We start from the raw sequence: 14,497 nt of genomic DNA, 5'->3' as shown, positions 1-14,497 counted from the left end.
AACAAAAAAAGTAACTATGCATCGACTGATAAGATGTATTATTTCAGTCTTTGTTAAACGTTAAATTTTTACAAGAAAAGTGTCTGATTCAATGATAAGTTTTACATAAATCTCCAAATTTGTACTTGCTTGGAACAAAGTACATTAAACCAAACTCCATCTTCAAGATATATGAGCCACAATCTCAATAGTCTTATAGTTATCAGCTAGCTATTCATCCCAAGAAATTGGGTAAATGTGGAAAGTATGTAAAAGTGTGTTGTATTGCAAAACAGATGTGATATTTCATAGACAAGGGATTGAGAAGTGTATACACTATCAAACAAATTTAACCTTGCTGTGTCTACTTGGTAAAAGAGTTTCATTTCCTTTCATACAACATGGGGGAAGAAATGTTTTTGTGACTGTATTCAAGCTGAAATGCTTGTGAGAATTCTTCAAGCAAGGATTTATGTGTAATATGAATAAGACTAGCATCATCCAGATGATGCAAACCAGGTCTTCCATGACCAACACATGGCTTACCCTCTCTCACCAACTCCTTAATGCTTCCTACTTGACGGTCTCGAATTCCGCATGGGATGATCCATTTGAAGGGAGACAAATCTGTTGTGACATTAAGTGCCAACCCATGATAGGTTATCCAGCTACACACTCTAATACCAACAGCTGCTAGTTTCTCATTTCCTGTAATGCATTATTACTAAGGTAAAAGAAAAATGATTTGAATCATGACAAACTCACAAACATAATAAAATGTGTTGTATAATCTTATTTCACAGCAGCAAGTCTCATCCTTATTGCTATAAAACTACTTATCTTCTCTTTCATGAACATTTGTGAGCTGAAATATATAATCTAAACCCCAGAAAAAAGCATTCAGAGACAGGAACATCTAAAATGTTAAATATGATCGAGATTCTCAAATTAGAAATAAAAAATAATCCAACATCCTTTAAAATATGCAGAGAGTATCAATAATACTAAAAGTGTAATGTCTATAATCTTGATTTAATTTGGAGATTTATGTATGAAACTAAAACTTGTCATCTCAAATAATTTCCTCAAATGTCACATGAAATGAACACAAACGTTATAGCTAAGAGGGAAAGATCATATTTGAAAATACTTTGATTAAAACAAGATAAAGCCAAGGCAGTACAATTATTATCTGTTAATGTGTAATAACCAAGATAATTCTAAATCAGGGCAAGTGGTGCGGAAAAAAATATACCAAACTACAAGGGTTATATCAATAGGATTTAGAGGTTTACCAACCCAAACACCAGTTAAACCTTCCACCATAGAAGCCTGAATTGAAAATGTTGAAGAAAGAACACGAATGACAACCTCTTCAAGAGTCCTTAGGTACCAATGAAGATCCATCTTGTGCTTTCGGAGGTTGATAATTGGGTACATAACTAGCTGTAATGCAAAATGCAATTATGTTACGAACTGCTGTGCAAAATAACTCAAAATAGGAAGTTTCCAAACTGTAGCAAGTGATTTAGTGCAAGCACCTGACCCGGGCCATGGTATGTAACCTCTCCACCACGCTCAGTCCGATAAATATTAAAAGGAGCATTTTTCATGTCAAACTTGACGTTCTCCACAGTACTAGCAGTGCCTAACGTATAAACAGGAGGGTGTTGTAGAATAATAAGGGTGTCATTACAATCTCCTTCCTTTGTAATCTGTGCCCTCTTGTCCCTGACAATTTCTTTTTGCCAAGACCATGCCACTTCATAAGGGACTTGCTCCTGGTGCAAATCAAAGAGATCACAACTGCAAATTTAGTTTAATGGTTAGATTTTTCAGAGTTAGGAAGAGAGATGTTAATGGAAAGGGAAGAGAAGAACAATGCAACTTACATCCTTCTGTGGCCATTGATTACAAGCGAGGTGAATTTGGATGGTTTGGAATATAGGAGTGGCTTGTGCAGATCAAAGTAGGGCCCTAGAGGTAGAGAAGGATATGCTGGTGTTATTGATGGGACTGTGCTGAAACAATATGCACCTAACAAAATCATGTCTAATTTGCTATAACTAAGAACATTGCCACCTGAGTTCACAAAATATGAGCCTGCAAACAGAACATGAAAAGGGAGGGGGAGAATCTTTTAAAACGCCCTTCTGCATATGATAAACGTACTAATTTAGGATTTTTTAAAATTAGTTCATAGTATTTCCCAACACAAAAGATTAAAAAGTCAGATATATCAATATCAATGACTCATAAAGTTTAGAATAGAAAGGACTTCCCCTCTCACATATCTAATTGATTCATCAAACGTAACTTTTGTATTTTCAACTAAAACAGAACTAATAAAAGTAAACACAAAGCACCAAATCAGTCATCAAGGTACATGCCACCAAAATATGAAAGTGTCATTTGATGTAAGTGTTCCCACTTTCTAGCTGAGACATTAATCAAGAACCAAAGAAACTGATCCTATTTGTTAAATCTTATGAGACAAGAAGTCATTTCCAACAAGATCAACAGTAACAGGTCCGATGGTAAAAAGAGTCTATGCCTCATTAATATATGAATCAAGTGAGGAGAGGAGGACCCACAAGGAAAACCCTAATGGGAAACTCCATAGTTGGTAAGTTGATTTTGCACAACTATGACTCGAAACGCTTCCATGGTAAGAATTAAGGAAGGCGATCTTAAGGGTCGTGCTTATATATGCTATAACAGTTCATGACACAAATGAAACCAAACTAATTATGACACAAAATACTTCACAAATTGACAATTGAAGCAGTAGAAATTTATGCATTGTTGTCTAGACGCTTAAGACTCATAATGGATGCTATATGGCACACTACTTCAAAACAAAGTGCAGAAGAACATCCCTCAGATTTCATTTCTCCACAGGGAATTCAGTCCACTACTATATTATAAATCATTATAGGAAATTCGATTCATGACAATAAAGAGCAATCGTGGTCACCCAACTTATGTGATTCATATATTTAGAAAGCAATGGAAACAAATCCAAAGTACAAAACAGAAAAAAAAAAAAAAAAAACAGATTAGGCCATCGAGAGAAGCATCCACTTTGTAAACCCCAACCCTCACCTACAAATCCAAAGTACCAAACCAAAAAACAACACATTATACTCCCCATAGAAAACAAAAAAAAGTAAAAGCGACATTGAGCTTGATTATAAGGGTCAATATTCCTATATCCCCAATGCATAGTGCCCTCCACACCAAAACCACTTGTGACCCAGTTAATTTTTCACTATTCAGAAACTTTAATTAAAACAACCCTATTGAAAACAAAACAAAAATTGAACCTTCTAGCTTACAATACACAAGAACCCAAACACAACAAAAACAATCAATAACAACAAAAGTCTTATTCAAAGGGCACAACATACAAACGATAAAATAATCACACATTAACAGAAATTCTCGATGTATCAAAAGAAATTCGCAATACATCAAAACAGAGAGTATGGGTAACATACCAATCCCCGTGTCCCTCTTAGAAGCGGCACAATACAAGTATATGTAAATGGTTTGGTTAGTATTTATAGATTCACACAGCAAGGGGCATAATTTCTTTACTTTCCAATTTAGTCCCTGAACATTTATATAATGAAACTTCAGTCCCAGTCGACTCGGGCGTTGGACTTAGTGTTCACCTATTGTGTCGGTGGAAATATCAATGCACTGTTAGAGTTAAAAGAAAACTACCCATAAACTCAAAAACAGAGTTCTCTTGAGAAAGGTGCCATTTTTTTGTTGTTTTTCTTAATCCCAATCATGGAAAAACAGAAGACAGTGATGGGTTTCATTCTTTTGCTTTTTGTTGTGGGTGTGCGTGCTTGGACTGGTGAAATCCATGGAAGAGTTGTTTGTGATGTTTGTGGGGATTCTTCTCTTGGACCTGAAGACCATGTGGTTGAAGGTTTTCCTCTCACTCTCTCTTCAATAGGCGTTTTGTTTCAATTTTTGTCGTTTTGATGAGTTTCTGAAATGGTGTTTTCCTTTTTATGATGAAAGTTGTTTGCTTTTTGCTGTTGTAAATAAACCATATCACTCTCCACCGATTGTTTAACTGGGTTGAAAATTTGAGCTGTGCGTGTTGTTATCAGTGGTGTAGTTATTTGTTAGCGTTTTAACCGTTTAGCCCTTCAAATTTTTTTGTTTGATTTTCTGGTTGTTTGACCCTGTTGAGTAAATTTGTCATAGCAAAAGAATACCAAGGTTTCAAATTGCGGTAGCAGTTGAAGTTTTGTTGTGATCTTTGATATTGTAGGAAATTGCGGACAAATATGGTTACAATTGCAGTAACGGCTGAACCAAAATCCATATAGTTGCAGTCAAAATTTTGGTTGCGGATACTGTTTTTGAAACCAGGCATAGACTATGCACTGTATTGTTTAGTCATTATTAGCCAGTTAGACCTGGTGACACATTGGATTGATTGAACAAGGAAGATGTTTTCAGGATTTGTTTGTTGACATTTGATGATGATGATGATTACAATGACTGATGAATTGTTTGTTTGTATTTTGTTTTTACTAATCAACAGAAGGAGAATGAGATGACCCTGATTGGTATGATCAAAGTATTTGCAGATATTCATAAGAATGCATTGCCCTATTAGCCTCTGTTGGGAGTGAAATTATTTTTCTTTCTTCAATCCCAAGTAGAATTTGGTATCTGAAATATTTGTGTTCCTGATCCAGTCGGATATATTGATTTTTCCATGATAGTATGACTAGTTGAAAAGATGTTTCGTGACATTCTCTTCATTCTGCTCACTTTGCCTTTCCATTTCTTGAAGTTTATTTGTATCAATGACTATTAATGTCTAATCCTTGTGAAGATTTCTATTTTTCTTTCTTACCCTTTCATCGTTTCATGTATTTGATGATGATGATGATTACAATGACTGATGAATTGTTTGTTTGTATTTTGTTTTTACTAATCAACAGAAGGAGAATGAGATGACCCTGATTGGTATGATCAAAGTATTTGCAGATATTCATAAGAATGCATTGCCCTATTAGCCTCTGTTGGGAGTGAAATTATGTTTCTGTTGGGAGTGAATGTATTGTGTTAGTTGATTTATGCTTGCGGGTATCTTGTATGTTCAAAGCTCCTTAACATTATTTTTGTTATGACCAGCTCCCTTTATTAGTAGGTTGCTATCAGCGTGTCTCAAACTAAAGCTCAAAAATAATTGAACATCTCTTTGCTATTCATTTTCTATGATAACCATATTTTACTCCCTAACATTTTTGTTCACATCCTTGTGACATAAACAAGGATTAAAGTAGTTTCAAGTGTTATTCAAAAGATTTTGGTTAAGAGAGATATAAGAGATGCAGGTGTTCGACTAAATTCCTGGAGTCCTTGCTAGTGCCTCCATGAGAGAATTAGTATTGCTGTCCTGGGAGTATTTTAGAGTAATGAAGACCAAACTCATAGGAATAAACTCCTAGCTGTCTTTCTATGTTTTTGTAGGAGATAAGTGTCTCTTAAACCCCTTCTCTTAGTTCCAGCCTAATTTAATGTTGTCTCTATCAGAAACAAGCCTTCTTTCTTATTCTGTTGTGTCTGGTTTTTTAAGTAATCCCATTTTCAGATTTAACCTTTGGTGATGATTCATAGTTTCAACTTTCATATCATTCCATTCTATCGGGTGGTGGTTTAGTTTCGAAATGTAACAATCATACAAAAAACTGAACGAAGGAGATGTCCCTGCTCTCATCTTGCCATCCTCTACAATTGCTATGAAGCTGAAGTATATTCATGCACATTCCTCTCATTGCTTGGAAGCTTACACTTTCATGTTCTATTTCCCTTTCTTATGGGTGTTCTTTTCACCATTTTCTAACGGTACTACTTAACTATCGCTCAGGAGTATTTAATCTTGCAACGTGGTTGATGTTGATTCACACAGGATTCCTTTTGCTAGTGCATTTTGAAAATCTTGCTGCAACTCAAAAATCACAGTGCAATTTCCATATATCAATTTTAACTCTAAAAAACACACTGTTAGACTATTATCTCCTTTTCTTAACAAAAGATAATTGACTTTATTGCTCTAATGTAGGTGCTGAGGTTGCTGTTCTTTGCATCACCAGGTCTGGAGAAGTTCTAAACTATCAGGCATTCACAGACGCCAAGGGGATATACACAGTGGCCGAGACAATGCCGGAGAGTGATCGTTGGGATGCGTGTCTAGCTCGACCAATCAGTAGTTTCCATGAGCAGTGCACTCAACTTGGTGAGGGCAGCTTGGGAGTCAAATTCAGTTACAATCACCCATCAGGATATTCACACAATGTCAGGACCTTTGTGTATCGACCCACCAGTGTTCCAACTTACTGCATATGATATATATGGTCTTGCTCTGAATCTGAGAGTGCTTATGCTTTGGTTGAACTAGTTCAAAACTAATGAGTATATAAACATATTCTCTTTATACTATACATGTAGGTGAAAGTGGTGTTCCTAGAGCCTAGACATAGTAAGCATGAGACGTTTGAGTAATTGTAAATGGTAATATTATAGATAGCAAAGCAAAATCATAGTAAATGGTACTGTCATTGAACTGTGCTATGAATCTCATGGCTTAAATGCATATTTATTCACAAAGTTTATATAACTGGTTTGTTTTAAACATTATGTATGAAGAAGATTTTGTTGGATGAGGTAAAATTCCTCTGATTGATATGAGAAAATAAACCAAGTAATAACTATGTTTATAAAGAGACACAGCCATGCATGTTGATAAAGTATATTAAATTTATAAAATTTCACAAAATTTCACAAAATTCAAAAAGAATTAATATTAAGTAATGCAAGTTATGTTAGGGTGTATCATATGTTAATTAATACATCTGAGTTTCTCTATAAGCATTTTTAGAAGTGAAAAATAAGGAATAATAAATAATTTTCTTATAGATTAAAATTAATTTGTGCCCAAGTTAAAAATTAAAATGTTAAGAAATAATAGGAAAAGCTTTTCTACATTAATCTTAGTTTATGAAAAAAATTATTGATATTCTTCTCTTCTATAAGTGTTTAGGAAGAAATTTGTCCAAATAAAATTTAAAACATAAATAAGTAGATGCTGATGGATTACATATAACAAAATAGAATAATGTATTATACTAGTCAATTTAATTACAAAAAGTATATATAAATCATTATATTAGTGAATTTAATTACAAAAATTATATATCTAGCATGTAGATAAACACATTGTAGAGAGAGATGGTAAAATTAGCATGGTTTATTCCAATAAGCCAAATAAAAACAATTGTGTTAGTCTAGCTTGATATATTTCTTAAATAAACTAAAAAAATGGACTTAGGCTAAGCCTGCCCCCAAGCTAACATAACCAATCTTTTTTGCCTAATTTACAAGAAAATAATTTTTAAAAGATAAAACTTGTTTTTTTTTTAAAGTAACATACTTGCTTTCTAAGTAAGTTATACAACTAAAATTAATTTCAATATTTAGTAATTTGATTTATAAACTTTAATACATGTATTTGAAAAGAACCTGTCAACATGAGAACAAAATGTAAAAAATAATTAATTTAAAAATAAATTATATGAGAAATTTAATTATTTTTAGTGTGTAGCATATAATTATTTAGACAAGTGAAAAATTACATAAATAATTTTTTATAAATTATATATGTTTTAAAAACTTTAACATTAGAAAAAAATTTAAACAAGAAAATAAAAAAAAGGAAATAAAACATATTGTAGAAAAGGAATGGAATGTATCGGATCTAATTGAATGGATTGAATTGTAAAAAATATAGTAATTTTAAAAGATAAGTTTATGTAATATATCATTTGAGAGAACACAAATATTTGAAGAAATAATTATTTTAAAATACAACTAGCTAAAGGAAATAATTTTGTTAGAAAAATGTAAATAAAATAAATTTATGAAGAAGAAGAAAAGAGAAAGAATTGTAAAAATATGGTAATGGTTTAAAATGAAATGCACTACAATAAAATCATTAAATAGAAATCAACTTTAAAGATAAAAAATAATTAGTTATTATATTGATAAATTAAATACTATTATAATTACTACAAAAATTATTAGTATTTAAATTGATTTTTATTATTGATAAATAATTTTTAAATTGATATCTAATTAGCTGTGAAGATTTTAACTACCAAGTTCTAAAATCTTTGTAACTAATTAGATTCCAATTTAGAAGCTATTTATCAATAATAGAAACTAATTTAGATACCAATAATGTTTGTATTATCTAATTTAGTTAATATAACAACTAATTATTTTTTGTTTCTAAAATTAATTTCTATTTAATGATTTTCTAGTTGTGATAATTTAAGAAAAAAATGTATAAATATAAAAATTATTTTAAAATAATGATGAGAAAGGAAAATATATTTAATAATACTATTTATGGGAGAAAAAGTAAGAGAAATTTATATAAGTTAATTTAGCATGAATAAATAATTTTGAGCTAAGTTAAAAATAGTAATTTCAAAAAATAATTGAGAATAATATCAAATTATGTAATACAATCGGTTGAGTTGTAGTGTAGTACGCATTTTCGCCAACAATTTGAATAAGGTATTTGTACATGATTGTGGAAAGTTCTTCATGTGGTCCTCGAGTGCATTTCTATAAGAGTTCTCTTTGAATGCCTAAAATATCATTCCTATGTGAATCCCCACCATCACGACTTTCACTTTGGAAGAAAACCCTAATTTATGACAACTTGTAAATTAAAACATGATTATGAACGCATGCATTTATGTTCACATATAGATCTTATCACATCATGATTCTCACACATATTCATACAATCAAGAAGAAATAGGCACTTACCTTGATCCATGAGTGATCCTACTTTAGCAGTTACTTTATCTCCTTTTTCCCAATCTATCTCTTGGCAATTACGTTATTGTCACACACTTTCTTGATGGCTAATAGTGACACAACTATTATTTGCAGAGACAAAACCTTATTGTCCTTAAATCTCAATCTCCATCAGATGTAGGTTTTCATTAGGTATCATCATATATATATTCTCACGTTAACCAATGGGCCCTTTATTCTATTATTATTATTAAATCATATTCGGTCCCTAAGCCCAAACCCTATGTCATGTGAGTCACTTTATAGAAATCAATTTACATAATTTCTTACATTCTCCCACTTGACTCATATGAGTTATAATACTTTCATGATTTAATAATTACATAAATGTGCATTTAAAAGGCCTTACGTAAATTGGTTCTATCATCCATCAAAATCAAGTATATATAAATAATAAGAGTCATGGCGGTTACATGTCATTTCAATCAACACATTTCCTTTCATGTACTACTATATCATTTTTTTCTCCTTAATATGACTTTATAGTGAAAAAATCCATAATAGGTTCAAACATAATGTCATTTTTCATCAATAACAACATAATTTGTTTTCCACAACATAATTTACATGCATATACATAAAGTAGAAAACATAAATTTCATAAAATTTATTTACCAATGAGCTCAGAGTGTCAAATAAGCATTAATAACAACATTCATCATTCACTAGTAGACATAATGCCCATATTTACAAAATGACCAGTAAATGTTTTGGGTGGTAACCCTTTTGTTAAAGGGTCAGCAATCATAAGATCAGTGTTAATATATTCTATTGACACTCTATGTTTCTGAACTTCTTCTTTAATGACAAAGTATTTCAATTTCATATGTTTAGCACCTTTGGAATTCTTGTCGTTTTTAGAAAAGAAGACAGATGCGGAGTTATCACAATAAATTCTCAACAGCTTGGCAATACTGTCAACAATTCCAAGTCCTGAAACAAATTTTCACAACCAATTAGCCTGAACTGTGACCTCAAAGCATGCCACAAATTCAGCCTCCATGGTGGATGCAACAATGACTGACTGCTTCGCACTTTTCCATGAAATTGCTCCTCTGGCTAAAAGATACACATAACCAAATGTAGACTTCCGTGTATCTAGACAGCCAGCAAAATCTGAATCTATATATCCAATCACCTCAAGATGATCAGATCTTTTATAAGTAAGCATGTGATCTTTCATTCCTTCTAAGTATCTTAAAACTTTCTTTGCAGTTTTCCAATGATCCAATCCTGGATTACTCTGGTATCTACCAAGCATACCAACTACAAAACTAATATCTGGTCATGTACAAGTTTGAGCATACATTAAACTCTCAACAATAGATGCATAAGGTATATTCTCCATTTGTTTCCGTTCTAAATCATTCTTTGGACATTGCATGAGACTAAATTTGTCTCCTTTCTATATTGGAATAGGAGATGTTGAACATTTATCCATTTTGAATCTCTCTAAGACTTTATTAATATATCCTTTCTGAGACAAACCTAACAGTCCTTGTGATCTATCACGGAATATTTCAAATTCCTATCACATAGTATGCCTCACCCATATCTTTCATCTCAAAGTTATTAGAGAGAAACTTCTTAGTCTCACTTAATAGACCAAGATCATTAGTTGCAAGCAAGATATCATCAACATACAGAATCAGGAATATAAACTTGCTCCCACTGACCTTTAGATATATACACCGATCAATGATGTTTTCCTTAAATCCAAAGGACACAATAGTATCATTGAACTTAAGATACCATTGTCTAGAAACATGTTTAAGCCCGTATATTGATTTCTTAAGTTTACACACCATGTGTTCCTTTCCTTCTTCAATGAACCCCACTGGTTGGTCCATATAAACATCCTCTTCTAAATCCCCATTCAAAAAGGCAGTTTTGACATCCATCTGATGCAACTCAAGATCATGATGAGCTACTAATGCCATGATAATTCTAAAGGAATCTTTCTTAGAAACAGGTGAAAATGTTTCCTTATAATCAATGTCATCCTTTTGAGTAAAACCTTTGGCAACAAGTCTGGGCTTGTAACGTTCGATATTGCCATGAGAGTCACGTTTAGTCTTAAAGACTTATTTACACCCGACTCTCTTGCATCCTTCTCGCAATTCTATAAGGTTCCATACATTATTCTGTGTCATTGATTTAAGCTCATCTTTCATGGCATCTAACTACTTATCAGAATTATCATTATTTATGGCGTCTGAAAATGAAACTGCATCATTATCAATACTTAAGTCATTTTCTGACTCTTGTAGATAAACCACATAATCATTCGAAATAGTAGACCTTCTCTCTCTTTGAGATCTTCTTAATTCTATTTCTTGTGGTTGTTCTACTACAGGTTCATTGTTAACCCCGTGATCATTAATTTGTTGTTTTTCATCATCGTTGAGTGATTCAACTACATTAGGAACAACAATACTTGAAGTTGAAGTACTAGTTAAAGGAACTTATACTCTAACTTCCTTTAATCTCCACATTTTGTGAAGTATCACTCCCACTGGTTTCACCATTTTCAATGAATCGTGCATTTCCAGATTCAATAATTCTTGTGTTATAGGTAGGACAGTAAAACATATACCCTTTTGACTTTGTTGGATAACCAATGAAATATCCACTGATTGTTCTTGCATCCAATTTCTTTTCTTGCGGATTGTATATTCTAACTTCTGCCTAACATCCCCAAACATGCAGGTGTCTCAAACTGGGTTTCCTTCCTGTCCACAATTCAAAAGGTGTCTTTTGAATTGCCTTACTAGGAACCATGTTCAACAGATACATGACAGTTTTTAAAGCATACATCCACAATGAAACGGGAACAGTTAACTTACTTAACATGCTCTTAACCATATCCATTAAGGTTCGATTACGCCTTTCTGAAACACCATTTTGTTGTGGTGTACCTACATTGAGTATTGAGCACAAATATCACGTCTCTCACGGAACTTAGCAAATGGACCAGGGTGTTTTCCACTTTCATTATACTTTCCATAATATTCACCACCTCTATATGACTTGACAATTTTCACCTTTCTGTCTAATTGCCTTTTCACTTCATTTATATAAACTTCCAACGCATTCACTGCTTGCGATTTTTCATGCAGTAAATAGACATAACCATAACGTGAATAATCATCAATAAAGGTGATAAAATACATTTTTTTATTGAAAGAATTTACATCAAAAGGTCCACAAATATCAGTGTGTATAATTTCAAGGAGCTGAGTACTTCTTGTGGCTCCCTTCTTTGTGTGTTTTGTTTGTTTTCCTTTAATACAATCCACACATACATTTAGATCAGTAAAATCTAAACTTGGAAGAATTTCATTCTTTACCAATCTCTCCATCCTTTCTTTGGAAATATGTCCCAAACGTTTGTGCCACAGAAAAGCAGAACATTCATTCACTAAACTACGTTTAGTGTCAACATTATGATGCAAGGTCATAAGAGTTTCAGCATATAAATTATCAAGATTCAATCTATATAATCCATCATAAAGAGTACCAAATCCAGTCAAATAGGTACGCTGATATAAACTGAAACATCCATTCCCAAATTTAAAAGAGTATCCGGCAACATCAAGTTTAGACAATGAAACTAAATTCCTAGATATACTAGGTACATAAAAAGTATCCATCAAGTCTAAATAAAATCCAGTGTCGAGGATTAAACGATAAGTCTCGACTGCTTCCATTGGAACCTTCTCTCTATTCCCCATGAAGACAAACTTTTCATTTGGCTTTATGGTTCGAGTTGAAAGGAATCCCTGCATCCTATTAGAAACATGAGTTGTGCATCCAAAATCAATCCACCAAGAATTATGTAGAACTTCAGTTAAGTTTGATTCAAAACATACATAATAAGCATTATGTTTACCCTTATTTTCAAACCAAGCCTTACGTTTTAGAAAATCCTTTTGGAAATGTCCAGATTTCTTGCATAAATGACATTTGTCATTCTTCTTCTGGAGCTTAGTAGAGGACTCATTTATCTTTAGTGGTCCTTTACCCTTTCCATGTTTCTTGAAGACTTTCTTTCCAGCTCCCTGATTGTTCACATAGTGTATGGAGTGGTTTCCATGATTCTTTAGTCTAGTCTCTTCCTAAACTAACATTTTATGCAATTCATGCATATTCCACTTATCTTTCATAGTGTTATAGTTCATCTGGAAAGGACCATACTCAGACGGTTAAGAGTTCAAAATGAACTGCACGAGAAAATTATCATCCACTGAATTCTTTTGCATTCTCGGTTTGGGGAAGAGCGGACTTAATATTGTTTGCTATGCTCATTCGTATAAACATTAGGCTAAGTCTGTTTGACTTTTCCCAAGCCATATATTGAGTTTTCTCCTTATTGTTACTATCATCAGTAATAGCAGCATGTTTCTCGATTCGAATGACCAAATCAATATCCAATACACCTAAGTGAAATTGGACTTTTTCACTTCAGTCAGAAAAATTTAGACCATTAAAGACTGGAGCAGACGTAGCTTGCAAATGTAAGGCTACAGGAACAGATACTGCAATCACACATGCTTAACATTAATATTTCGAGTCATAAACTAAACATACAATACAGATTTAGAAACACATTCTATGTATATTAATGTTCTCCTTTGGCAGATTCATTAATACACAAAACATAATGATGCTAATAGTATTAACTTTATTTGGCAAGATATATGCATTAACTAGAAACATTTGTTATCTTTGGATATACAAGCAAAACTAATAACGCATACTCACTACCAACAACCATATATATTAATTATAAGGACAACTAATCAACCTTTGGGTGATCTGAAAATGTCTTATAATAATGAATTTCCATTTACCCATATTTAAATAATTTAACATCCATTCTATAGGTAATTGAAATAAAATTTATCAGTAATCTAGAATTAAATAAAACTTAAAGATTTGATCACTTTGGTTATTAACAAATCTATCATACAAATAATTCCAAAAATAAAAATATCATTAATTGAAATAAAATTCATCCATAATTTGGAATTAAATACAACTTAAAGATTTGATCACTTTGGTGATTAACAAATCTATCATACAAATAATTCCAAAATTTCAATTTAAAATTGAAAACATAAAGCAGAAAAATTAATTTTCTATTCCTCACTTTCAATCAATTAACTAAACTTTAATTTAATGCAAATTGAATTACATTATAACATAATAAAAATTAATTTTAAAAAAATGATGATGTAATGTTAAATTCAAAATTTGAACCAAATTACTACCCCACATATTATTCAATTAAAGGTGCAACCAAACGTAAGGTGCAGGGAAGAATTAATTGACGTAATTCATTAATTAAATTCAATAGTCTTTTCATTAATATATATTATAATATAATTCCGTTTCAAATTTATCATGAAATCCTAATCCGAAAACTGGATCCCCACTCAATGAACCAGCAACAGCGCCTTTAAGGATCATGTGGCCAAAGTTCTGTCTATGGTGGTGCACAACGACATTGTTCTTCTGATCACCCTCATCACAACCACCGGTGACCCTAAGCCATGAACCACCGTTTCGTTAAGGGTCCAGGAACCTTCAT

General features: G+C 32.3%; 2 protein-coding genes and 1 non-coding gene across 3 annotated transcripts; 1 reads left to right on the top strand and 2 right to left on the bottom strand.

The window, feature by feature from the left end:
- Positions 1-259: 259 nt before the first annotated feature.
- On the bottom strand, positions 260-3,579 carry LOC137831177 (octanoyltransferase LIP2p, chloroplastic-like). The gene is made up of 5 exons (XM_068638751.1): positions 3,480-3,579; positions 1,872-2,082; positions 1,521-1,785; positions 1,275-1,425; positions 260-687 (listed from the first exon to the last, which is right to left on the bottom strand). Exons 2-5 carry the CDS (start codon positions 2,027-2,029, stop codon positions 362-364), a joined length of 900 nt encoding a protein of 299 aa, XP_068494852.1. The 5' UTR covers positions 2,030-2,082; positions 3,480-3,579; the 3' UTR covers positions 260-361.
- LOC137833790 (small nucleolar RNA Z266) lies at positions 2,205-2,300 on the bottom strand. The gene has a single exon (XR_011084837.1). It is a non-coding gene; the product is annotated as a small nucleolar RNA Z266 (small nucleolar RNA).
- Positions 3,580-3,651: 72 nt separating the features above from the next.
- Positions 3,652-6,634, top strand: LOC137831178 (uncharacterized). The gene is made up of 2 exons (XM_068638752.1): positions 3,652-3,922; positions 6,080-6,634. The coding sequence occupies exons 1-2, from the start codon at positions 3,778-3,780 to the stop codon at positions 6,361-6,363; spliced, it is 429 nt and encodes a 142-aa protein (XP_068494853.1). The 5' UTR covers positions 3,652-3,777; the 3' UTR covers positions 6,364-6,634.
- Positions 6,635-14,497: the final 7,863 nt, after the last annotated feature.

The sequence above is a fragment of the Phaseolus vulgaris genome, chromosome 6, assembly GCF_000499845.2.
Source record: "Phaseolus vulgaris cultivar G19833 chromosome 6, P. vulgaris v2.0, whole genome shotgun sequence".
NCBI classification, from domain to species: domain Eukaryota; kingdom Viridiplantae; phylum Streptophyta; class Magnoliopsida; order Fabales; family Fabaceae; genus Phaseolus; species Phaseolus vulgaris.
The sequence above is the reverse complement of the archived record's forward strand: the minus strand, read 5'-3'. Positions and strand labels throughout refer to the sequence as shown.

Coding starts and splice junctions, on each gene's coding strand:
- LOC137831177 (XM_068638751.1), bottom strand. CDS start 2,029: ATGATTTTGTTAGGTGCATATTGTTTCAGCACAGTCCCATCAATAACA. Junction 1,426..1,520: donor CATACCATGGCCCGGGTCAG/GTGCTTGCACTA, acceptor TTTGCATTACAG/CTAGTTATGTACCCAATTAT. Junction 688..1,274: donor TTTAACTGGTGTTTGGGTTG/GTAAACCTCTAA, acceptor AATGCATTACAG/GAAATGAGAAACTAGCAGCT.
- LOC137831178 (XM_068638752.1), top strand. CDS start 3,778: ATGGAAAAACAGAAGACAGTGATGGGTTTCATTCTTTTGCTTTTTGTT. Junction 3,923..6,079: donor TGAAGACCATGTGGTTGAAG/GTTTTCCTCTCA, acceptor GCTCTAATGTAG/GTGCTGAGGTTGCTGTTCTT.